Below are 25,768 nucleotides of genomic sequence, written 5' to 3' on the forward strand. Positions count from 1 at the left end.
CATAGTCTGTCTTCCTTTTATCTTGAGAGGGTCAGACTTTTGGGTGGAAGACCATTCGCTGAAGATGCTGACCTTTTTTTCTGTGGCAGAGCCCGTGGTGCTTCCCGCTGTCATGCCAGGGGATTCGTTTGCTGTGCCTTTACATCTCACGTCTTGGCGGCTACAGGCCCGGCCCAAAGGATTGGGTGTATTTTTCTGTAAGGCTCCTATTCACTGGACCAATGTCGTGAAGACTGCAGAGGTTAGCAGCAGCAAACGAGAGTGCCACTCCATGGATTTGGACAAAAGCCGATTCTTCAGGTATGCATAGCTCTGCAATGGCATGTAAATTTTGCTTTTTAAAAAAAAAAAAAAAAAATTCATTCTCTCTCTGAGGACCCGTAGTGATTCAGTAGTGCTTGTTTAAAACCCTAAAGTTCTTATTCCTTAAGTTCTTGTGTTAGAGTTTGTAAGGATTCAAGGTTTAATCTTTGGTGGGGGTGGGACTGTTGCTTATCATCTGATATTTATGGGAGAAACAACCAACAAACACACCGCTCACACCTGTAAGATAAGAAACTTGTATGTGTGTGTCAGCATAAAAACAGGCCATGTAGAGAGGCAAGAAAAAAATATTACCAGTTCTCATTCCTAAATTGAGAAGCAGAATCTTGGGGTTGGAAGTTCTTCAAATGACAGATTTCAAAAGAATTTGGAGGAAGGCTCATGCACCTGGTACTGACTTTCCCTGGGGACCTTAACAAAATTATCTAATCATTTAGACTCCTGTTTTCCCCTTCTGAAGAGTATAAGTAATACGTTTCTAGATTCAGTGTTGGAAAAAATACTGGGTTGGTATTGTTTGATCTTTCTAAACTTAGACTTTAAACTTACTTAAGACTAGAAACTATCATGGGGCACCTGGGTGGCTCAACCGTTAAGCATCTGCCTTCGGCTCAGGGCGTGATCCCAGGGTCCTGGAATCAAGCCCCTCATCGGGCTCCCTGCACAGCGGGAAGCCTGCTTCTCCCTTTCACACTCCCCTTGCTTGTATTCCCTCTCTTGCTGTCTCTCTCTGTCAAATAAATAAAATCTTAAAAAAAAAAAAGACTAGAAACTATCAGCTTTAGTTTTCTCTCTAGCGAAGACAGGCATTCATTTAGTTTAAACTTACAGAAGAGGTGTGTGTAAGAAGGATTCCAGTATGCCCTTTACCCAGATTGGCCAATGGTAAACAGACTGAAGGGAGAAATGAGTAAATAGCCATAATGGACTGTTTTAACACTTTCCTGTCAATAATTTATACAACAAACAATAAAAATATAAAAGATACAAAGGATTTGAACAGTGCCGTCCATCAGTGCTTGTCATAATGGCATTTATAAAACACATTAACAAACAACTCTAGATTGTACACTTACTTCAAGTATGTATGGAATAGTCATCAAGAGAGACCATCTACTGGGCCGTAAGACAAAGATCAATAAATATTAAAAGAATTGAAACCATACTCAATAAATCTCATCATCACAACAGGATTAAACTGGAAATCAGTAACAGTAAGATGCTTGTAAAATCCCTAAATATTTGAAAATTATACAATAGATTTCTAAATAACCCAGGGGTCCAAAAAAATCACAAAGGAAATTAAAAATATTTTGAACTGAACAATAATAACAGCTAGACATTAAAATGTGGGGGAAGCAGCAAAAGCAATTCTAGAGAGAAATATAGGTGTTTTGTTTTTTTTGAAAAATGTGTAGCTTTTAATGCTCTTATTAGAAAATAAGGAAGATGTAAAGTCAATGCTCTAAGCTTTTGCTTTATGGTAGAAAAAGAAGAGCACATTAAACACAAACAAATAGAAAAAGGACCTGATAAAAATAAGTGTGGAAATCAATGAAATAGAAAACAAACAATAGAGAAAACGAACAGTGCCAAGTTGGCTTTTTGAAAAGATTAATAAATTCGATAAATGTCTGATAAGACTGATCAAGGAGAAAATAAAGAAAACACAGATTACCAATATAGGGAATGAAAAAAGGAAACATTATTACAGATCCTACAGACATTAAAAGAAGATTCTATGAACAATTTTATACAAATAAATTCCACCCTGGAATGATAGATTTCTTAAAAAGCACAGATTACCAGAACTGACACAAAGAAGAAATAGAAAATACAAATAGCCCAATATCTCTTAAAGAAATATAATTTTTTAAAATAATTTTTATTTTGTTATATTAGTCACCATACAGTACATCCCCAGTTTTTGATGCAATGTTCCATGATTCATTATTTGCGTGTAACACCCAGTGCACCATGCAATAAGTGCCCTCCTTAATACCCATCACCGGCCTATCCAATCCCCCACCCCCTCCCCTCTGAAGCCCTCAGTTTGTTTCCCAGAGTCCACGGTCTCTCATGGTTCATTTTTAATAATAAGCTTTCCCAGAATGAAATCGCTAGGCCTGTATGGCTCCACTAGTGAATTCCACCAGACATTTTAGGAGGAAGTAGCACCAGTTCTGTGTAAAGTCTTTCAGAAAACAGGGCAGGAGGGAACAGTTCCTCATTCATTTTATGAGGCCAGCATATACCTGATACTAAAACTGACATAGATATTATTGGGGGAAAAAAGAGGGAGAGAGGGAGAGAGAACTACAAACTAGTATTTCCCCAAGAGATAAAAAAAATCATAATAAAATATTACCAAATAGAAATCTAGCAAGTGAGGTTTATTCCAGGAATGTAAGATTATATTAACATTTGAAAATTGATAAGTGTAATTTACCATATTAACCTAAAAGACTAAAAGAAAAAAACCCCATCAGATTATCTCACTAAATGCCAAACAGACAAACAAACAAAAAAGCGTTTGATAGAATTCAGCACCCATTCATGGTAGTACTCAGCAAATGAGGAACTGGAGGGAACTTTTCCAGTCTGTTTAAGGGCATTTGTCATAAACCTACAGCTACCATCGTGCTTAATGATGAAACCTTAAAGTTTTTTTCCTTGAGATTGAGAACCAATGACTTCATTTGATATTACCATAGGAGTCCTAGCTGTTGCAATAAGGACAAATAAACAAGAAATTGAAAAAGCTTAGAGATCTGAAAAGAACTAAAGTTTAATATATGCAAGTGACATGTATGTAGAGAACCATGGACTACATAGGAAAATTATGAGGCCTGATAAATTTATCAAGATTTCTGGATTTAAGATCAGCCTACAGAAATCAATTGTATTCTTATGTTCTAGCCATGAACATTTGGAAATGTGATTTTAAAAAGATAGCACTTATAATAGTGTAAAAGCTGTAATTGCCCAGGAATCAATCTAAGGAATTGTGTACCAATTGTGTATCTATGCTAGAAATGACAAAACCTTGTCAAAAGATAGTAAAGAAAACCCAATAACCCAATAACCCAATAGATAGTAAAGAAAACCCCCAAGATAGTAAAGAAAACCCAATAACCCAGTAACTAAGTGGAAAGTTCGTGGATTGGAAGACTTGATATTTTTAGGATTTTCATGCTCGCTAAATTAATCTGGAGATACAACCCAGTTGGCCATCAGCAGGATGGTGAATAAATAAATAATGGTATATTCATCCATTGTCATGTGAGTCAAATTACTGATGCAAACAACAGCATGGCTGTGTCTTGTAGAAACTTCATGTTACACACCAAAAAGCCAGATACAGGGAATGGTAAATACTGTATCATTCCATTTACGTGCAGCTCAAGAACAGCCTCAACCAACCTACAAGTGATAAATCAGTATCAGACAGTGTTGCTTCTTTGTTGGGAGAGGATATTGATTGGAAAGGGATAGGAGGGAACTTTCTAGAGTGAGCGAAAGATTGTATAACTGATTTTGGGTAGCGGTTAATGAACTATATACATGTTTGTCAAAACTCACCAAACTTAGCATTTAACATTACCCATTTTATTGTGGTTTAATTATACCTCAGTAAATAGGTTTAGATTGAAAATTGCAAAAATCTCACTGAATTTTTGAACCGTTTTAAGGTTATGCTTTCTAATACTCCACTAACGAGGAAAAATTCAAGTTCTTTATTCAGGCCGATGGTTTTTACAGTGTTTTGTCTTCATAGGTTTTGTGTGGCCATAAAGAAGGAGAATTACCCGGATTATATGCCCTCAAACATATTTTCTGATAGTGCAAAACAGATCTTCAGACAACCTGGACATACCATATACCTCCTGCCAACTGTGGTCATCTGCAACTTGCTACCTTGTGAACTTGACTTTTATGTTAAAGGGATGCCAATTAATGGGACCCTGAAACCTGGCAAAGAGGTGGCCCTCCACACAGCTGATACATCGCAGAACATTGAACTGGGTGAGGGGTTAGTCACAAAAATCATTGGTGGTAATTCTATGGAAATGTCACTGAGTATTTTGGGATCGTTTGGTTTGGTAAACATTTTAGAGAAATTATAGCACACGATATCTCAGTAACCCAGCTCAAGGGATTTATGCAGCTAAAAAAAAAAAAAAAAAACTTCTTAGAAAATTATCAAAAGAAAAAACAACAAATCCAAAAGATGTAGAGAGGAAGCACTCACAGAGCCTTTTTTCTTATGTTGCTCACTTGATGTGCGACCATAGGAAGTCATTTCATCTTTTCAAACCATGCTTTTTTCCTGGCTGTAAAACGAGCAAAATCTTAGGTCCCTCCCCTTTTCAGGAAGGGGGAGGACATGGGTTCAGCACACACGGTACTCCAGGCATTACGTCAGGTGCTTTCACACGCGTGATCTCACGTAGGCCTTACGGCAGTAGTTGCCTCTCTTATTTACCGCTGAAGAAATTGAGGTTTGGAGTGTTTCACGCACGAGGTGATTTTCAGCCACAGGGACGAACGAGGTCAACGGAGAGAACCGTTACTGTATTCGCAGCACTTAAGGCAAAGAGAGATTCCTGGAGTTTGGGCAGGACATACGGTGCTTTAAGTCTGTTGTAGACACGTTGAAATAATGATGACGGAGACACTTGTGTTGCTCCAGCTGTGTGAGTGACCTCACTGTGTCCTCTCATTTGAGCGTCACACAACCCCTGTTTCAGGCAGACAGCTGTTAGCCCCATTTTACAGGCGAGGGACCTCAGACTCACTGAACTTAAGCAGCATGTTCAGTGGTGACCAGCTTACATTTTAGCGAATGTGTAAGTCCTTGAGCTTGATTTCGAAGAGAAAAACAATGTCGTGCTAGTTGTCCATTCTAAAGAAAAAGGTCTCTGCTCTGACATTCAAGTATCTCTTCAGCAAATGTCCCTGTAGAAAACGGACATGTCCCCGTACCCCACCACCCCTGCACGCACACCCAGCACTCCTGTCTTCCCAGTCACGCTCCACATGGATGATCGGTTTTAGTGACAATCGCACGACAGACCTACCGGTATTCTCCGCATTTGACAGAGGAGATGCAACGAGGTTAGCTTGGCTCCCCCTGCCCCCCGAAATCACACAGCTGGTAAGGATGGACTGGGAACTGGCAACCAGGCAGTGGGACTGCAGAAGACCTTGCCTCTTACCCTGCACTTGCCTTTCCTGTGTTCCAGCTGCCTGCCCAGCTCAGGGCCTGGTGAACAGTATGCTCACAGTAATCACAGCTCTCACTGATAGCTTTTTGGTAGTTTCATCCTTCTGATTATACAGTTCAGACTCTCTTGTGTACCTTCCAGACCATCTGGTTTGCTTCAAATTCATTCTCGCCCCAGCTCCAGGAAAATGGCCGTTCTAAGGAGACTTTTGCCAGTTACATGTGTAGTTACTGATTTTTCCAAAAGGAATCCAATTTTGTTTGGCTGTGGGCTATTTTGACAAACTAAAGTGAGAACCTAGGCAGACAGTCGCTTGTATCTTCTTTAGGGGTATCCCTGGAGAATTTTCCACTCTGTAAAGAATTGCTCATTCCACCGGGGACTCAAAACTACATGGTAAGAATGCGACTGTATGACATCAACCGGCGGCAGCTGAACCTCACCATCCGGATTGTGTGTCGAGCGGAAGGATCCTTAAAGATCTTCATTTCTGCTCCATATTGGTTGATTAACAAAACAGGTATGTACAGAGGCCGCTCAAGTAGGCCTTTGGCGTTGGTCATGGGAATTCAGATTTATTTGCTCAGCTAACTGAATGGAGCCAATGCAAATAGATTACTTCAACAGTCTGAGCTGCTGAAACTCTCCTGCTTCCATAATAAGTGCTTAATCATGGTCAAAAGTGTCCTTACAGGCAACAGACTGAACCCACCAAATAAATTCAATTTTCACGATTCTCCCCCTTGATTTTTTTTCCTTTACCTTCTACATCTGTCTTGTGTAGACTGGGTGGGATTGATGTAACCTTTCCCCCTCCTTCCTGAAGGGTTACCACTGATCTTCAGGCAGGACAACGCAAAGACAGATGCTGCAGGCCAGTTTGAGGAACACGAGCTGGCCCGGAGCCTCAGCCCTCTCTTATTCTGCTACGCTGACAAAGAGCAGCCAAACCTGTGAGTACAGTTATTTATGGAAAGGGGAAATAAGCTCCTAGGCGAGGGAAAAAATTAGCAAAGGCTATAGTATATCCGTGCAAGTCGAAATATACTGTAGATAACAGTCCTGACTTGGCAGGGGAATAGGACCATGACCTAATGGGATTTTTTCGGATCTAATTTCTGTGTCATTTGATATTGAAAATAAACCATTTGGTGGGTTTATAATGAAAGCAAGTTTTATTTTACATGTATTGAAGTAGTTCTATTCATAACTCTGCTAGTGAGGAGAACCCACATGGTCCCTTCCCTGCTCTGCACGTTTTTTTCCTGCACAGAGCCCTCAGCACAGGCGGCAGGGCTGGCATCAGAGGGGACGTAGCCTGGCCCTTTGGTAAAATGTCGGTCCCCTTGACCCAGCCCAGGGCATTTTTTGAAATAAACTGGGCCATTTCAAGAGCTCAGAGCACTCATTGCATGTTTAAAGGCAGGGAGGAGCCGCGGTTGTGAGATTTAGATGACCTGGCCTTTGCGCGTGTGGTAGGAGCATGAATTCCCTTTTGTTCCTGGTTTTGACATTCTGCTTTTTATAGGAGTCTGCTCATTTAGAGCCTTACTCAGAGGGAGGTGAGCGCATAGCGCTACATGCCGTCCCCTGCTGCGGAGAAGGACAAGTGGGCCGCAGGTGGCCGAGGAAGGCTTCGGGAGCGCTGCCCGCCAGGGGCTGCAGATGCGGCTCCCAGGCAGGGCTGCGGTCCCACACTGACTGGGGACTGACGGGACTTGGAGGGCCTTACAGACAGCCCCTCGACACAGTCTCATGCTTTCCCGAGAGGATTCTGACAGTTTTAGATCGAGCACTTCATTTGTGCTGCAGTCGGACTTATCCAGGGAACCCGCGGTTCACCAAGCATCTCTACCTCGCCCATCACATCCCAGTGGATTAGGCAGGGCAGGAAATACTGTTTTATTTTAAGATGAGGAAACTGAGGCTCAGGTCCAAGGTTACGTGGCTTGTTAGTGGTAGAGCCAGAATACACATTCAGGAATTCTGTCTCTAGGATCCGTGACAAGACACTGGCCACCCAGATGGCGCTTTGCCGTTGTAATATACCAGGCTGAGAAAGAAGATACCATTAGCTGCAGCTCCTGTACATACTTTTCTCCTGTGCATAAAGTCGTGTGCACACTTTTCTCCTTTGGCCAAGGTATTTTACGAACCCTTGAAACATCTGAGATAGGAAAGTATCAGTTTGCCTCGGCTCCTTGTTTCTCAGAGGAATAAGGTATCGTAGTCCTTTCGTTATGATTTATGCTCATAGAATCATAATGGTTTCTCCAAACGTGTCCAGGTGTAGATGTCAGTACATTTCACACGTTGCGCTACTGTGGCTGCCTCTAAGATCAGAGTTCTGACCACTCACTGGCTGATTGCCCTGCTGTGTTGGGGAATCACACGAGAGTGAGGAAGAGTCAGTGTTAGAGTTCTGGTTTGGGGTGATAGCTACAGCAGTGTTTCCTGATCAGAACAGGTAGGTAAGACTTTCTTATGGCTGAATACATATATCTCTGCTTTTCTGCCCCACAGCTGCACGATGAGAATCGGAAGGGGGATTCATCCTGAAGGCATGCCGGGCTGGTGTCAGGGCTTCTCACTGGATGGTGGTAGTGGTGTCCGAGCTTTGAAAGTCATCCAGCAAGGAAACCGCCCAGGGCTGATCTATAACATTGGTGGGTTCCATTTGGAGCAGCGGGAGAATCAGAACCGTTGACCGATGACCTCAGGCTTGGAGGAATAAGCCGGCCATACGTTTTGGCCTGGCTGCAAGTGCTGATTTTCTCATTTGGCATTGGGTCAGGTATCTGTTCTCTGAATGCTAGATTGATATCAACGCAGATCTGTTCTCCTAGGGATCTAAGGAGCCTCCTGAACACTGCCCTTTTGAGGTCTGGGGCTCTGTTTAATTTCAGACTCACCTGTGTCAGGAAAGTATCGGTTTGGCTTGAATCCTTGTTTTTCATGGGAATAATAGGAACACTTAGAGTGCTTTTCATCCTCCAAGCATTTCCCACGCATTCATTAAAACTTGCAAACCCTAAGAGGGTAAGAAGCATTGTTCTCCTTGAAACTGAAGCAGAGAGGTTAAGTGACTTGCCCAGATGCAAAGGGCAAGTCTGGGTCAGAAGTAGGATTATGATTGGGGCGTACACACTCGAAGCAGAAAATGTAATAAAATGTACTTAGCAGTTATAGTAATTAGAAGCCCCTAAACTAGCTTAAGTTCTTGAGGTGCAGGGTGTTGAGGGAAGGGGAGAATACCGTACCTATATACCTCATAGCCATCTGGAACACTCAGAAGACTTTCTGAAGGGTTAAGATACGTTTGGTTTAAATATGTCTCAGGTTCAAAATGTTAGCAGTGCACCCTTCCTTTTACATAATTTCCAAAGATCTCAAAGCACTGTTGAGTGTCGAATGCTGGAAAACCATCTAGAACTGTGCTGTCCATTGAACCCTCTACGGCGATGGCAGCGTCCAGCACAGCAGCACGAGCTGCACGTGGCCGCCGAGCACGCAGGAGTACCCCGCTAAGAAATGGGGCAGGTGTGACCGAGGAATTGAATCTTTCGTTGTACTTGATTTTAGTGAATTTAAATAGCCATTCAGGGTTAATGGCAACTGGGATTGGACAGGGCAGACACAAAGAGTCCTGCTGTAGAAGGAAAATCCGAGGTGGTATCATGTAGCTGTTTACCCTGAGTCCCGTGGAGGGTCAGAGGTGCAAGAGTCTCCTCCAGATCCAGCTTCCTTTGCCTGTTTTTGGAACATGAATTCGTGTGCATTCTCCCTGGACAGGAGAGCAGTCTTCTTTAAGGTTGATGTTAAGATTTTTAGTAGAAGAAGTAAACTTCCTGCGATCCTCCCGCTGGGGATCATTTTCTTTTTTTCTCTTATTATTGTTGTTGTTGTTGTTGTTGTTTGTTTGTTTGCCGGGGGTCATTGTCTGTACTTTGTCTTTACCTCTGTTTGCTCCACCTCTTGACGAGGCAGAGGCTGCTTCATGTTGTGTTTGCCTATCTGCTGGGGTCTCTTGTCCTTGAGACAGTTCCCAAAGAAAGATACCACAGGTTGGCTGGAAGCTGCAGTTGGGACGAGTTGGGGGAGAGGTGGAGCTTGTGCCTTCCGAAGCGGCTGGCACTCCGGAAGCAGAGTTCCCGCAGAGAGGCCAACAGGTTTCCAGTCAGACATACGCTGTGAGCACACATATAAACTTTGGTGCGAGGAACATTCATTAAACGTCATTGCATGTGTTTTTAGGAACAGTACTGTGATAGGGATTTTGTTGTTACATCAAAGAAAGGGATAGAGGGGGTAGGCTAAGATAGGACTTTATCATCCCTAAGGATCATAAGATCTTGGCATATATTATCAAGGGAATTTGTGGACTCTCTCCCTTGAATATTTTTGAAGAATTAGATAGGTGACTAGCTCCCAATCAGGAGAGTTTAAAAGTGAAGTCCCAAGATGAAAAGTCAGGGAGGACCTTGCCAGTTAGCCCTACGTGTACCTCCAAAAAGAGGATTTTTGTACATTTTTATCTTATCAGGTATTCGTTTGTTGGGAGTTTGCCAAGACAATCCAAGACAGAAAAGGACACAAAAAGCCTGCTTTTTTTAAAAAAAATTGTTTCTTTATACTGTAGACTCTTTTCGTAATATCAAATTAAATATATCTTTCATAGGCATATTTTGTACTGGCTGAGAGCGACTAGCTGCAAATACCGACCCCTAACAATGCTTTCCTGTATGTCGCAGAAAAAGATGATAGAGCGCATCTCCCTATTCAAGTATTACTTAGCGTTTCTTAGGTACAGAAGTTCAGACTTTTTCTGTTTTTGTGATTTGCTCAGTCTTTTAGGTATTTTGAAGACTTAGATTAAATAAACACCAGCTTTTTCAAGCCAGTACGGGTGAATTATGGAGTTAATGGACTGGAATATTTATAATTGGGGTTATGTTGGGACACCCAGGACACCTAGTTATCATGTCCTCAGATCTCTTCTTTTTTTATGGTTCTCTTGGCACTTGTTGACTGCTGACTGGGTCCTTGTAAATGTCCCATCACGATACAGCGTGGGCCCCTGAGGCAGCGTGCTTGGGGTTGAACCCCAGCTGTGCCACTTCCTGGCTCTGTGACCTAGTGCCCGGGTGTCCTCTTGTATGAAGAGCACAGACTGAAAATACTATCTCTTAAGGTTGTTAGGAGAATTAAATGTAGAGCCTTTGGGAGAGGTGCAGCCTGCATTAAGAATTCAATAAATAATATTTTTCTTATTTCTAACTATAAATATTTTTATCCCTGTATAACCAGAGCTCAGCCTAGTGCCTTGAATACAGTTGCTGTATTTATTATCTGAATCAAGGAATAATTTATCCCACTGACTTTTGTAGTTTTTAAAATTGTCATCAGAGTTTTTAAGATAATTCAGTGTCGTTTCCCTTCTTTCTTTCTTTGGGATCCAGTGTTGGGAGATTTCCATCTGATCGATTATGACTTTGTTTCCTTGGTATGTGTTTCGTTTGCTAGTCTGTTTTTTCAGGACGTGGTAGGTGCTGGAAACATTTATCTTGTGAATGAATACATCCTATGATATTTAGCTTTATGTTTCAGCTGGGTTCTTGGGCAGTGGGCTAAAAGAAAGTCCTAGAGGAGAGTCTGCTGCATTCAGGGCTGTGCAGGATCCAGTTAAGTAATCTGAAATTTCTGCCATATCCTGTGAATGGGACAAGTTCACAAGGTGGACATTTTGTGTCCCAGGTGCAAACAGAAATGTTTTATATGAACTATTTTAGCGGTCCGCTTCATAAACGGAAACCAGTAGCTGTGTCGGAACCCTGGTGTGTCTTAACTGCTGCTGCGATGGGACATCCTTTATGGAGAAGCTAGGAATTACATGGATATTGGTATCGCCACCGAAACTTGTTAAGGCCGAAGTGGGCATAAAGAATAAGACTTGGAGTGCAGTTGTTTTCCTTCCATTCTTGGAAGGCTTGACAGCATCTCTGGGTGATATTGCTTTCTCAGGGACACTGTGTCCTTGTGAAGCCTACTGGTTTCTGTCAGACCACGAGTTTTCTTTCCTCTGACTAACTCACGGAAGTGGTTCTTATTATTTGCAGGTATTGACGTCAAGAAAGGCCGAGGTCGATATATTGACACCTGTATGGTCATCTTTGCCCCTCGTTACCTGTTAGATAATAAATCATCTCACAAGCTTGCATTTGCACAGAGGGAATTTGCCCGGGGACAGGTAAGTAGTTTACTTTCAAAGAATGACTAGTGTTTGTCAGTAGCATGGAGAGTTGTAATGCCATGGCTTATCTCTCCATCAGCACTGTGAGTTTTGTGATGTGAATGACCGTTTTGTGCCTTGGGAACCCTAACTAGCTCGTGGTAGAGTAGGTGGTTACTCAGGAAACATTTGCTGTCTTGACTTGTTGACTAAAGCCAGTGATCCTGTGTATTTCAGGGAACAGCCAATCCTGAAGGTTATATTTCCACCCTTCCTGGTTCCAGTGTGGTGTTCCATTGGCCTCGGAATGACTATGATCAGCTTTTATGTGTCAGATTGATGGATGTTCCCAATTGTATTTGGTCCGGAGGCTTTGAAGTCAACAAGAATAATTCCTTCCATATCAACATGAGGTAAATTCAGGGTAAATTTTTCTAATTCTGGGAAAAAAACTACCTGGAAGTTGGATAGGGACTGTATTAAATCTGTAAATCCACATTGGGCAGCATTGCCATCTGAACATTAAGTCTTTGGATCTGTGCACATGGGACACCATTCCATTTATTTGTGTCCTGTTTAGTTTCTTTCATCAAATGCTTTGGCAGCTAAGGACACTGAAATCATTGCTATTTCGATGCATTTAGAAGCAAAATTTAAGCTTTTATACTTTATGGTTAGTTCTCCATTGAGAACACTCTTGTAGAGGAACAGAAAATTGGCTGATTTAAGAGTAGATGATGCAAAATAGTATCTATATTTGACTTTTAAAACATGCATTATCTGAGGGTTGGTTTTGTTTTTTTTTTCTTTGTGGTCAGTGGTGTACCCTTCATAATTTCCTTTTGCCCTGGCCCTGATTAGAGTCCATTGCAAAGGGGTTTTCAAGCTGTGTTCCTAGGAATCATCAGGGAGTTTAAGGAGGTGACTTCAGGGGCTGAGGGAGCCAAGTGGGCGGGGCTCCAGTGCGCTTTTTCCTGCTTCAACCAGAACTCTTGTCTGCTAGTATCCTGTGTCCTCACCAGACTTAATGGGGTGGGGAGGTGAGAAGTTACTCCTGTAGCTAAAACCACCAGTGGTTTATGTACTGCTTGGGTGGAGATCGCCTGGAAATGTTGTGTGAGAAGAGGAAGCCAATTCAGAATTAAGCAAAAGTTGCTCATGACTGCTTCAAGGAAGGGAGGGAGGAAGGAAAGAAAATATTTGGAGGTGGGGGAAGGAGATGGTTTGTATACCTCTGTGGACCCTTTGGGGCAGTTTTAGTGCACAGAGCTACTGAGCGCCGACCCTCAGCCTCTTTCTTTGCCTTTCTCCTTGTTCTCCTTTTGCAACTGTTTAAGCCTACAGAAAACTCACGAGTGGTATAAAGAACACCCCTTTATCTTTCACCTGGATTAACTACCTGTCAGCATTTTGCTGTGTCCCCACACATGCACGCGTGCAGACTTTTTTTTCGAGCCATTTGAAAGTAAATTGAAGTCATCCTGTTTAGTTCAGCCATAAAAACTTCGTTTATCTATAAAGACAAGGACATTTTTCTGAGTATGTGATCATTACACACTGAAGAAATTTAATATTGGTTTGTTTTCTGATTTTTTTTTTTTTTAAGTAATCTCTACACCCAACGTAGGGCTCCGATTCATGACACAGAGATCGAGAATTGCACGCTCTACCGACTGGCCACCCAGGCGCCCCCTGATAAAGTCTTTTGAAACGTCCTTCATAGGGACGCCGGGTCGCACAATCAGTTGGGCATATGACTTTTGGTTTTGGCTCGGGTTGTGATCTCAGGGTCATAAGATCGAGTCCTGCGTCAGGCTCCGGAGCACAGGATGAAATCTGCTTGGAATTCTCTCTCCCTCTCCCTCTGCCCCTCCTGCTCGTGCTCTTCCTCTCTCTCTCTCTGAAATAAATAAATAAATCTGGGGAAAAAGAAAGAGAGAGAGAGAGAAAGAAAGAAAGAAAGAAAGGGAAAAAGAAAGAAAAGAAAAGAAAAGAAAAGAATCCTTCCCAGCAGCTCCCCTCCCCCTGTCGAGGATCTGGTCGCGGATCATGCATTTTATTCGGCAGAGACGTCTCCTCCACTTTAGAGTAGTCCTGCTTTTCCTGTTTTGCCTTTTTTGACATTGAAATTTTTAAAGATCCCAAGCCAGTTTCTTCTGGAATGTTCTATTTTCTGGATTTTTCTGAGAGTTTCCTACATGTAGATTTAGGTCAAACATTTTTGGTAGGAATACTACCTGTGTGGTGGTATGTGTTTCTCAGTGGGTCACACAGGAAGCCTGTGACGTCTGTTGGTCCCGTTACTGATGTTGCTCAATCCAGTCGTCACTTGATTAGGGTGGTGTCCACCAAATCTTTCTATTGTAAAGTTACCTTTGATTCTTTGTGAACAGTAGTGGACCGCTGGGGGGATAATTTGAGACTGTGTGTATATTCTGCTCCCCAAAAACCTTTCACCCAGTGGTTTGATGGTTCTTGCCTGAATCAGTGATTGCCTTGGTAGTTGCAAAGTGGTGATTTTCTAATTTTTTCATTTTTTTACATTTATTAACCAATATTCTTTTGTAAGGAAGAGCTCCCTCATTCTCTCCAGTGGCCTATCTATATTTAAATACACATACACGTATACATAAACACACACATATATAAGAAAAATCATGATTTACATACTGGTGACTACTGGTGGATTCTTCCTCACCTTCCGTCATCCTACAGTGAAATCCCTGGTTATTAGTAACATCCATATATTAATTTGAACCATGTGAAATTGCCCTTTTTTAATGTCAAAGCAATCTCATATCAACACTATTTACTCATTTACTACACTGGCACTATTACCCAAAACAAACCCACTATGTAAACTGTATTGTCTTACTGTATAGTGAAATGTGCCGTTCAGAAGTTGCTTGGATGCAACTAATGAATCATCGAACTTTACATCAAAAACCAGGGATGTACTGTATGGTGAGTACATAATATAATTTTAAAAATATTAAAAATAAAGAGAGAAAGAGAGAAAAGAAAAGAAAAGGAAAGAAAGAAAAAGAAAGGAAAGAAAAAAAGAAAGAAAGAAAGAAAGAAAGAAAGAAAGAAAGAAAGAAAGAAAGAAAGAAAGAAAGAAAGGGCTTGGATGAATCCTTATTTCAGTGTGATTACATGGTCAGTTTCTACTTTTCAAATGTGATCAAAGAGCAGACAGTGGGGTCAGTTGAGGTCCAGACCATCTCACGATGGCGAGAAGTCTGAGTTGAATGGTAGCTTGTTTCCTCCGTGGTGTGCAACCTCTTGGTTTCCTTTATGTGCAGAGACACCCTGGGAAAGTGCTTCTTCCTGCGCGTGGAAATTACTCTCCGAGGAGCTACTTACAGGATCTCGTTCAGTGACACGGACCAGTTACCCCCTCCTTTCCGAATTGACAACTTTTCTAAGGTATCGAGTGGGGTCGTGAGCCAGTTTGGCTGTTTCACGTGCGGGAAGGTGGAGTGTGTACTGCCTTTAAGATAAGGACGAAATACATCTTAAACTTGGGTTGGAAACAGACCACATGGGGATCTCCGCAGCCGGACAACCCTGGACGTCCTTACCCTCTGGAGGTGGTGTCTGCTGGTTACTTTGATTGCTGGGCAGCCTTGTCCAGAAGTGACTTCTCAGCACCCCCCACAAGCATCCTGGCTGGATTGTTTGGAATCAGAATCAGATTGCCCAGTGACAACGGGAAGGGGCACTTCCACTGTTGCTTCATTACGGTGAACATTTTTTACAAATCTTCCAAGGAAAGCCAAAATGGGAATCAGAAGAGGCTCTTTTAAAATTATGCCTCTGAGTAACAACGTCTTGTAATATGTGACTTCCCATAGCTAAATTCCAGAATTTGTATTCCTTTCTGTGTTCAGAGTGTATCACGCGGGTGGGGCGGGGTGGGGGGTGAAAGCAGAGGAGATGGCCTGTGTCCTTTAGCTGTTGGGCTTGGTGCAGTTGGGAAGATGATTAGAAAGGCATTTGAAGAGGCTAGAGGATTGTGCTTATGATTGTGGTTTTGCCCTGTGTAGGCTTTGCTTGGGCAGGATCTGGAACTTGAGCCTAGGGAGCACTGACTCACTTTCCCGTAACACCGCCCTGAACGAAAGTCCTCTTTATCCTCTCTGCCGTTACTGCAGGTTCCGGTGGTCTTCACTCAGCACGGCGTAGCAGAACCCAGACTCCGAACTGAAGTGAAGCCCATGACTTCATTGGATTATGCCTGGGACGAACCCACCCTGCCTCCTTTCATCACGTTGACTGTGAAGGGGGCGGGCTCCTCAGAGCTCAGCTGCAACATGAATGACTTCCAGGATAACCGACGGCTGTATTATGAAAACTTCATTTACATTGCTGCTACATATACATTCTCGGGGTAATTCTGGGTTAAACTGCTGTTCTCTTAAAGCAGGAGGCTCTGATTATTAACTGGTTTTAAATTTTAAGCAGTTCTCAAGGGGCACAAAGGATGAAGGAAGATTCCTTCCATTCTTTACCAAATCCTAGGCTCAGTGTCTATCTTGAGAGGTCTTAGGCTAAACCCTCGTCTTCTGGCTAGATTAAATTTATCCGAAGAGGCACGACTGTTCTTTTTTCAAAGATCTCCCCAATAATCCATTCTAGTATTTAACATTCCTCCCATAAGGTATTATTCTCGTATCCTCAGTTCTTCTTGTTTAAGGTGGTATTTTTAATGAATTTTTTTAAATTTCTTGCTATTTTTATCTCTTTTCTCATTTGAAACTGACTAATCTTTATCATAATTATTCAAATCGGCATTCTGACTCCCCTCTCCTGTTGAGAACACTGGTCATCACCTAGAGCCAACCAGAGCAGCTCAATTTGATAGTAATCCCAGCCGCCTGAGAATTATAACCTTCCCTGTCCTCTGACTAGTTGTATTTAGGAAACTCAGGTGAGGAATAGCGAGTTTATTCCAATTCTGTTGTGAGATTGGTACGTAGAGATTCAAAACATCGGGCTTTCAAAAACTAGTCGTTCTACCAACATGTTAAAATGATTGTTTCTGTTCTGGTTACAGGGCCAGTTTTAAAGTTTACCTGTGGGAAAAACAGGGAAAATAGCTAAATCTTTAGCATGACAAACATAACTCACCTGTGGAACAGGACATTTAAAGTCTGATTCCTTTCCAAAATGTTCTGAATAATTTTGCTTATGAATGATATTTTTGTATGTGCCTGAGGCTCACAAAATCACCTCTGGGTCTGGTGGTACCTCTCACCTACCTAGAGCCCAGAGTTCACTAGGAATGAATGGAACGGGCATCTTGGCTTAGAATGGCGTTCTTTGCTTGTGTGTTACAGATCTCTTTGGAGGTAATGGTGCCAGGTTGTTTATCTTGTTGTAATTAAGTCGGTCTGCTTATTTCTTTTTAAAGATTATGGTACTTGCCAGCGTGACATGCTTAAGGTTTTAGCGCCTGAAAAACCAGTTCTTAATCTGTTGCTAATCATGTTTTCCTCTTTATGTTCTCATGTTAAATTCCAGTAGTTATTATGCTCTTTAACTGAAGAATCCTGATGGGTGATTATGAGTTTAATGGGTTGGGCAGATAGGGAGCAGATAAAACGAGAGGTTCCTGGGAATCTTGGTGTGCAGAGAGATTGCACCATGTGTTGGCATATTTTAGACACTATATCTTTGCATTTTTGCAGAGAACAAATGCTGAGGAAGAGACTAGTTTTGTTTTTGTTGGCTTTTAGTTTCAGTTGAGGTGAAAGGCACACAACATAAAATTAACCGTTTAAAGATGAACAGTGCAGTGACGTTTAGTGCATTGGCGATGATGTGCAGCCACGCCCCATCTAGTTCCAGAACATTTTCATCAGTCCGAGAAGAAATGCCCAACCCATTAAGCAGTTACTCCCCATCACCCTCTTCCCCCCCAGCCCCTGGCAACCACCATTCTGCTTTCCGTCCCTACGGATTTACCTATTCCAGATATTTCACATAACTCGAATCACAAATATGTGACCCTTTGTATCTGGCTTCTTTCGCTTAGCATACTGTTTTCAGGGTCCGTCCACGCTGTAGCATGTGTCAGAATTCCCTTCCTGTTACGGCCGAGTAATGTTCCGTTGTATGGACGTACCACACTCTGCTGTCCATTCCTCTGCTGATGGACATCGATGTGGTCTCCACCTTTCGTCCACTGTGCAGGGTGCTGCTGTCAGCGTGCCTCTGCACGTGTTTAATACTCATGTCCAGTTCCGTTGTGTATACGCCTAGGAGCAACAGTGCTGGGTTCTGTGGTATTTCTGTGTTTAACTTTCTGAGGCACTGCTATTTTGTTCTCCACGGCCGCTGAATCACTGTGCGTTCCCATGTTCTCAGTGTACAAGCGTTCTGATTTCTCCACAGCCCCCAGCACTTGCTGTTTTACATTTTTTTGATGTGTAGCCTTCCTGCTGGGTGCATAGTGATTTCTGCTTGTGGTTTTGGTTTGCATTTCCTTAATACCTCCCGAAGTTGAGCTTTTCATGTGCTTATGGGCCATTTGTGTATCTTTGGAGAAATGTCTGTCCAAATCCTTTCCTCATTTTTAGATTTGTTTTTATGCATCTTGTTGAATTTGAAGAGTTCCTTGTGTAATATGGATACAAATTCTGTATGAGCTATAATGATTTACAAATATCTTTTTTCCCATTCTGAATTGTCTTTTTTACTTTCTTATTGGTGTCCTTTGAAGGGCAGAAGGTTTTAATTTTGTTGAAATCTAATTTATGTGTTTATTTTTGTCACTTGTATTTTTTGGTCATGAAAACTAGTTTTTCACTCCGAATTTATCAGTCTCTTTTTAATGATAGGGATTAGTGGAAACAGGAGAATAATCTAAATAAAATCTTATCGAAATGCCCCAAAGTGTAGCTAGGCTGCAACATTCCATAAAGCTTAGGATTCTTAAGCCATGGAGAAACACAACACGATCCAGTTGGAAGCAGGTGATTATAAACGCTTTGTTTTCTTTTCATCCTAAAGGGGCTTGTGATTTCTTGCCAAGCCTTGGGGATGCTGTGATGCTGATCTTCTGTCTGGCAAAGAGTAGAGCTAATTCTTGGACCCTTGGAACGTCTGGCTTAATTTTTGGGGGGCGGGGGAAGCGCTAAAGATCTATAGTCATTCTTTTATGTCTGAATTTTAAGGCACTAAAATCATCAGGAGAGGGGAAATATCAGTATGTCTTCTGACAAATGAATCTTTGAACTATACAAGAGAACAACATAACCTGGATCTTTCCACAACTTGATCAAGTTAGACTTTTTCTTCTAGGATTAAAAAAAAAAAAGAAAGTTTCCTCTTTATAGGTGAGGTTTTAAGCATTTGAATCCGAGTACTTGAATGCGTGTGTGAGCCTGTGTAGGTATACGTATGTATGTATGCATTACTGTTCCAATTCTAGTCTACAGGAGGGGACGGGAAGGCCTGTGGCCTCCAGCAAGACCACTGCCTGTGCAGAGCTTGTCTTGGATGTCTCCCCAAAGACACAAAGAGTCATTTTAAAGAAGAAGGTAAGAGAACCGAGCACTTAGAATTTAGAAGAGGAGGTTCTTAGCCCTGGAGGGGACTCCGGTCATCCAGTCCAGCCCCTCCTCGTGCATGGGGTGGGGAGTGGAGGCAGGACGGTTGCTCAGGGTGGGAACACCGAGGTGCAGAAATGACTTTAAGAGGAGGGAGATGACCAACTGTGATTTTTTAAAACACATTTACTTGAAGGCTGTGTTCCTGAAGGTTTTCCATAATGTAAATCACACAATCCAAAAATAACCCTGATGAGTGAACGTCTCTGACGAAGGTCACCTTTTATAACCAAAAGTGGTGTCACATGTGTCAGTGCTGTAGCTTCATGTGGATTTGAGTTTATACAACTCCTCTCAGATTTTTAATTGGGGACAGGGGTAGATTCAAATCATTTCGAATTTTGTACATCAAATGAAACCTTAGTACATGTGTTTTTAATTCACTTTTTGTATTTTTAACAGCTTCATTGAGATATAATTCATATAGCATACAGGCCCCCCACTTACAGTGTACGATTCGGTGGTTTATAGTATATCCACAGATATGTGCAAGCATCATCACACTCGATTTCAGAACATTTCATCACCTCTAGAAGAAACCCTGTGTCCTGGAGCTGTTACTCCCCAGCCCTAAGCAATCCCTCATCTACTTTCTGTTGCCATATACTTCCTTGTTCTGGACTTCCATAAGAATGGTGTTTTCTGAGTGGCCTCTTACACTGAGCCTAATGTGTCCAAGGTTCACCCCTCTGTCACCCTATCAGTACTTCCTCATGTATTCTTACACCAGTTCAGTCCTATAATTCAGATTTACTTACAGTGTTACCACACTCTTTTTGTGGAAGTCTGTGCCTATGTGTGAGATGCATTTTGGAAATAAGATTTGGGAATGGTGATGACTAAAGAGTCTACAAGGCATAGTAATTCAAAGTAAACAGTTCTGGAGGCTTTTATTGGTTATTCTGAAGGAGAGAAACTTCGAAAAGCAATAATCTAAAAATGAAAAGCAGCAAGTCCGACAGAAGTCAAGTGAATTGAAAAAAAAAAAAGGCAGAGCCCTTGGAAACAGTGTTGTCAGATGGCTTTCCAAGAGTGTTCAAGCTGATGAGGGTGTTAGCATGAATGGAGACAAACTCAAGAGGAAGGTGATTTGCCAGCTGCAATTCAAGCACCAGGTGTGATCAGCAAAACAGGAATGATAAATAACTAATTTCCAAGGGCTAGGTGATGGTGAAGCAGACGAAAACAGATTTTTTTTTTTTATAAAGTAGGAAAAACATTTTGAAAAAGATGTTATAATTTACACAACATTTTTACTGCTGTTAATTTCCCCTGATGGGGGTGAAAACTGGTACACTGGAGGGTAGATATAAATGGGCTACGTTGACATCACAAACTAGGCTGTGTTCCTGCCCTTCAACTGGAAACCAAGAGTAGAAAGTCTGACATCTTGGGTTTTTGGTTGGTTGGTTGGTTTTTGTCCTTTTACTTTTTACTTTGAAAGAATCTCAAACTCAGAGAAAAATTGACAGAAATTCTATACAAGGGATACTGTGATTTTTATTTGTCCTGTTAACTATTGATGTTAATTTTTTTTTTAAGATTTTATTTACTTATTGGACAGAGAGAGACACAGTGAGAGAGGGAACACCAGCAGGGGTAGTGGGAGAGGGAGAAGCAGGCTTCCGCCTGAGCAGGGAGCCTGATACAGGGCTCGATCCCAGGACCCTGGGATTATGACCTGAGCCGAAGGCAGACACTTAACGACTGAGCCACCCAGGCGCCCCTGTTGATGTTAATTTTAGCAATTGGTGAAGGTGTTGGTTGCCAGCCTTCTGCACTGTGAAGCAAAGTTTCTCTCATTCCCTTGTGTTTAGTGTTTAGTAAATGCTTGTAGACAGGTACTTTGAGACCATGTAGATATCCTGATCCTTATCAGATTTTCTCTGTATTATGAACACGTATCGGCTTGGACTTCCATAATGAAATACTATAGACTGGATGACTGGACTAATGGGAATTCATTTCTCACAGTTCTGGAGGCTGGGAGGTCCAGGATCAGGGTGCTGGCCATTTGGTTCTCTGCTGAGGGCCCACTTCCTGGCTTGTAGACTTCTGCCTTCTCACTGTGTCCTCAAATGGCAGAGAGGCTGAGGGTGGGGGCAGCGGGGGTGCAGGAAGCAAGCTCATTGTTGCCTGTCCTTGTAAAGGCACCAATCACTAATTCCATCAGGAGAGTCCTACCCATATGCCCTGATCTAAACCTAATTATCACCCAAAGGTTCCATTTCCAAATACCACCAAAATTTCAGATTAGGTCTCTAACATAAGAATTTGGGGCAGGGGTGTCAGCATGGTCCATAGCATCATGTATGTCGTCAGGATGGTTCTTCTTTTCTTCAGTGGGTTACCTGTTACTGTCAGGATATATTTAATGCTCAATTCCCATATCTGGCCAGTGGGGGCTCTTTCATCTGCGGTATCCTTTTGACATACGCCCCTCATTCCTTGAACACGTCCTTACCTTCTAACAGCAAGTTATTCTGGGCTCATCTGTACTTTCCCTGCTGCTTTCCTGGGTTTGCCCCTTCTTCAAGGAGCTCTGATCCCTCTTAGCAGAGAGTGGAAGTTAGGAAGCTAAGATGTGTACCCTAGGTGCACTTGGGTGATGACTGTAATGTCATTTCCAGGCTCTCCCAGGGGACAGAGCTAGGGGTTTTCTGCACGCGTGTGTCTGTACACACCCACGCTCTAATATATGTATGTGTACATACAGACTGTACATGCGTATACATATGCATATTTTATGTAAGTATTTATATATTTTGTATATTTCTACATCTCTATATTTTAAGAACCAGCAGTTCACACACTGATATTTCCAATTCCAGTCCAACATCACAAATTCATCCTAATTTTCTCCCTTTCCATATTTGTAAGTCCCTTATCCACACTAAGAACATATTTACTAATTTGATCACTTCCTCTGAATGTAACCCATCTTCTGTCACCAGAGTTGCGCCCCATCCCCCGTGTAAACACAGCCTGGGACCTGACTTGGGCTCCGATCTCCATGTCCTAGACAGCAAGCACCCCTTTCGACCTCCACCCCTCACAGGAATGCTCTTCTCAGCTCTCTCTGTCTCTGACAACCCACACTAAGCTTCCAGCCTCCGGTCCCTTGGTACGGATCATCACCTACCTTGGGCTTCAACACCACACTCTGGGCTGTCCACCCCCCTCCCCACTACCAACACTCACAGTCCTCGTGGACTTCTGTCTTCCTCAGTGTCATCTCAAGGTTTTCGGACTAGATTGGGAAGGAAGGGGGGAAAGGAACTGGAAGGAGAATGGTACATCTCAGATTTTTAAATGGAAATGTTGGTAGTTCCCAACTTTGATGAGTCTACACGTAAGGGCAGATAGTAGAGGAATCCGTGTATGAAAACTCGATTTCATCCAGCATCTGTGCTTTGATTCCCAATCTGGAACACCTGCAGGATAATTGAGCTGCTTTTCCATGTGGTTTTGGCACCGTGGCTAGAGGTGCTGTCTTACTGCAAACAGAGACGTGAGCATGTGGGGGCCGCAGGTGTGCGCTCAGTTTCCTCTCTCTTTACAGACACAGGAGGCAGGAGCACACAGGAGAAAGAGCATCGTGTCTTTCTGGCTTTGCATTTTGGTTTTGCCACTTAAAGATATATGATATCTGGTATTTTCACATTCCTCTTTGAGCCTCATTTTCTTACTGATCTAACAAGTCTGTGAGAAGGATCAACTGAGATGAGGTACCCAAAGTGCCGGGTGAAGAGCTGTACATAACACAGTAAACAATTCGGGAGGCCACACCCTGTGCTGAGTGCCTTCTATTTGTTACACTTATCACAAAAACCCTAAGAAGTGGCTTCATTTCCCCCTTTGACAGATCAGGAAACACGGCTCTGAGAGATTTAGTAAGGAACCTGTCCGAGGTCATTTAGCTATGAATTGGTGCAGCTGGGTTTCAAATCTTGGCATTTGATCCGGCGTTCATACGACTTCGTTAGCTTTGACTCTGCAGAATGCAACGTAGAAGCTGTCTCTCTAGACGGGGGCAGCATGGTCCCCGGTACCCCGTGTGTGGTACCCACAAGTGTTTGATGCTCTGGAGGAGCTCCTGGCTGGTGAGAGTGGATGGTGATCCTGACTGGGCTAGCTGGAGTGTACGTTCACACAGAAAGCATTCTAGATGGTTAGGGGTTACTGCACTAGAATATCCGGATTGTGTTAGGCCACGTGAGCAAAATGATTAAGCATGTTGGCTTTGAAATCAGGCTGTGGAGATGAAATCTTCACTCCTCCACCATGGGAAAGTTTCCTCATCTCATTGAGTCGTAACTTCCTCACCTGCAAGTAAAGATAGTAATAGGATATAGGTCATCGGATTGTTTTAAGGATTAAATGAATTACTACCTGTAAATCCCATGGATCAAGGACTGGCACATGGTACATTCTCAATTATTATTATTATTATTATTATTATTACTTCTTGAATATAATGGATTTTATAGACTTCCATGGATTGACTTGGAAGTCCAAGTGCCGTTCATAAAATATTCTGAAGAAGAAACTATATTTAGAATTAACAGCAGTCAACTTAGTATAACCTTTGAATTCAGTCAACTTTATGTTTGAATATAATCAGTTTATAAATTAGAAACCATCAATATAGTGTACTTCCATTATAAATACGGGAAGGGAGAAGACATCTGGTAAATTCTGGTTGTGTGCCAGTTATGAGGATTATCAGTGATCAAATATAAAGACTATCATATATACTTTATATAATTGGATCCCTCTCGAAGGTAAGGGCACCCGAGGGTCACCATCTGGGACAGCAGTTATCCTAGCAGTGCAGCTAATGGAGATTGGACTGAACCTCGACTCACTAGTTTGCTCAGAAAATACTAAGTATATGAAAAAAAATACATTCTTAAAATATATATTATTTGTAATGTTTGGTTCAAGAGTTCAGCATATTTCATCCTAAGTGCAGCTCAGGATTGACAACAGTGGAAGTTAGAATTAAGCATGTATATAATGTGGAAAATGTCTTTGAGTGTAGTTTCCACTTCAGAACTGAGCCCTCCTGGGAAGCTCTTGACATCCTTACCTGAAGCTTGTCTCTGCCTGTGACGCCTTTCTGTGTCCGTGTGTCTCTGCCCCCAGGAACCCGGGAAGCGCTCCCAACTGTGGAGGATGACTGGCACGGGCATGCTGGCCCACGAGGGATCTTCAGTGCCTCACAATCCCAGTAAGCCCTCTGCGGCCCGCTCCCCAGAGGGCTCTGCCATCTTGGATATTGCTGGTTTGGCTGCAGTAACTGACAACAGGTACTTTTCTAGGCAACTTTTGATGCAAGCTCATTGCTTCCAAACTCCGTTTCAGTGGAGATACACACCAAAAAGTGAGTCTGTAAATGAAGTAAGAATTTGTACTTTTATATTTGTATTTTTCTTCAGTGAGAGACCCATCACATTCCCAAATACTAGTTTGGGGCCTTTATTTTATTTTTGTTAAGCTATTATTGAAATGCCCATGCAGGTGTAGAAAAAATGTCAAACAGTAAGAAGGATATGTTATGAAAAAGTGAATTATCTCTTTCCACCAAACCTCTACCCTCCAAGGTTCCCTAGAAATGAGGAGGTTTTTAAAAATCTTTTTAAGAATTCTTATTAAATATTTCAAAAGCAGAAATAAATTATTGAGAGAATAATCAAATGTGTTTTTATGACCAACTCCTTGGGTTCGAATCAGTTATTGGGGACAAATAAGTTATTTGATTTGCCTGTGCCTTAGTTTCTTTATGCAGTCCGTGTATTTGTTTCCAGTTGATACCTTACTCACTTCCTTAAGTACTTTACATGACTTACAGGTGAAAACCTAATATAAAATAAAAGTAACTGGGAATTAAATAGAAAAAAAGCCTCTTGAAAATACTTTCAGATCTATTTAGCAGACAACCCTTCTCAAACTGCATGACAGCCCGTCACTGTGGGAATGCAGGGAAGACTGGTACTCCTTTGTGTACCCCTGTTCGTTGCTTTCCATTTGTCTCCTTCCTCTTTCCTCATTAAGAGATACCTAGCTGCCGTGGGATTCAGGCTACCTGCCCATTAGGTTTTAAGGGTGGAGGATATTGGAAGAAAGAAGAACAAAACCATGATCCTGATACTCTCTTGGCCTAACATATTTGGCTTCTAGGACTCGCTGCATTTTCCTGTATTCCAGGTATGAGCCACTGATGCTCAGGAAGCCGGATCGCAGGCGAAGCACAACTCAGACGTGGAGTTTCCGGGAAGGAAAGCTGACCTGTGGGTTGCACGGATTGGTTGTCCAGGTCAGTAGTGTCTGACACCCTCAGCTGCAGCAAGCAATGGTTGAGCCTTCTC

General features: G+C 42.3%; 1 protein-coding gene across 5 annotated transcripts in view; it reads left to right on the forward strand.

Moving 5' to 3' along the window:
- VPS13D (vacuolar protein sorting 13 homolog D) overlaps positions 1–25,768 on the forward strand; it is a 253,616-nt gene that overhangs the window by 101,611 nt on the left and 126,237 nt on the right. For all 5 annotated transcript variants that reach the window (XR_007190630.2, XR_007190631.2, XR_007190632.2 and 2 more), the window contains 12 exons: positions 90–300; positions 4,103–4,350; positions 5,881–6,072; positions 6,379–6,505; positions 8,076–8,218; positions 11,669–11,799; positions 12,019–12,194; positions 15,087–15,210; positions 15,939–16,174; positions 19,220–19,328; positions 24,546–24,709; positions 25,608–25,716. Coding sequence is in view for 1 of the 5 variants with exons in the window: in XM_026519809.4 (XP_026375594.1) it covers positions 90–300; positions 4,103–4,350; positions 5,881–6,072; positions 6,379–6,505; positions 8,076–8,218; positions 11,669–11,799; positions 12,019–12,194; positions 15,087–15,210; positions 15,939–16,174; positions 19,220–19,328; positions 24,546–24,709; positions 25,608–25,716 (1,970 nt within the window). In the remaining 4 variants the exon portion in view is untranslated. The remainder of the gene's footprint in view (positions 1–89; positions 301–4,102; positions 4,351–5,880; positions 6,073–6,378; positions 6,506–8,075; positions 8,219–11,668; positions 11,800–12,018; positions 12,195–15,086; positions 15,211–15,938; positions 16,175–19,219; positions 19,329–24,545; positions 24,710–25,607; positions 25,717–25,768) is intronic.

The sequence above is a fragment of the Ursus arctos genome, unplaced genomic scaffold (genome assembly GCF_023065955.2).
Source record: "Ursus arctos isolate Adak ecotype North America unplaced genomic scaffold, UrsArc2.0 scaffold_32, whole genome shotgun sequence".
In the NCBI taxonomy this organism is placed as follows: Eukaryota; Metazoa; Chordata; class Mammalia; order Carnivora; family Ursidae; genus Ursus; species Ursus arctos.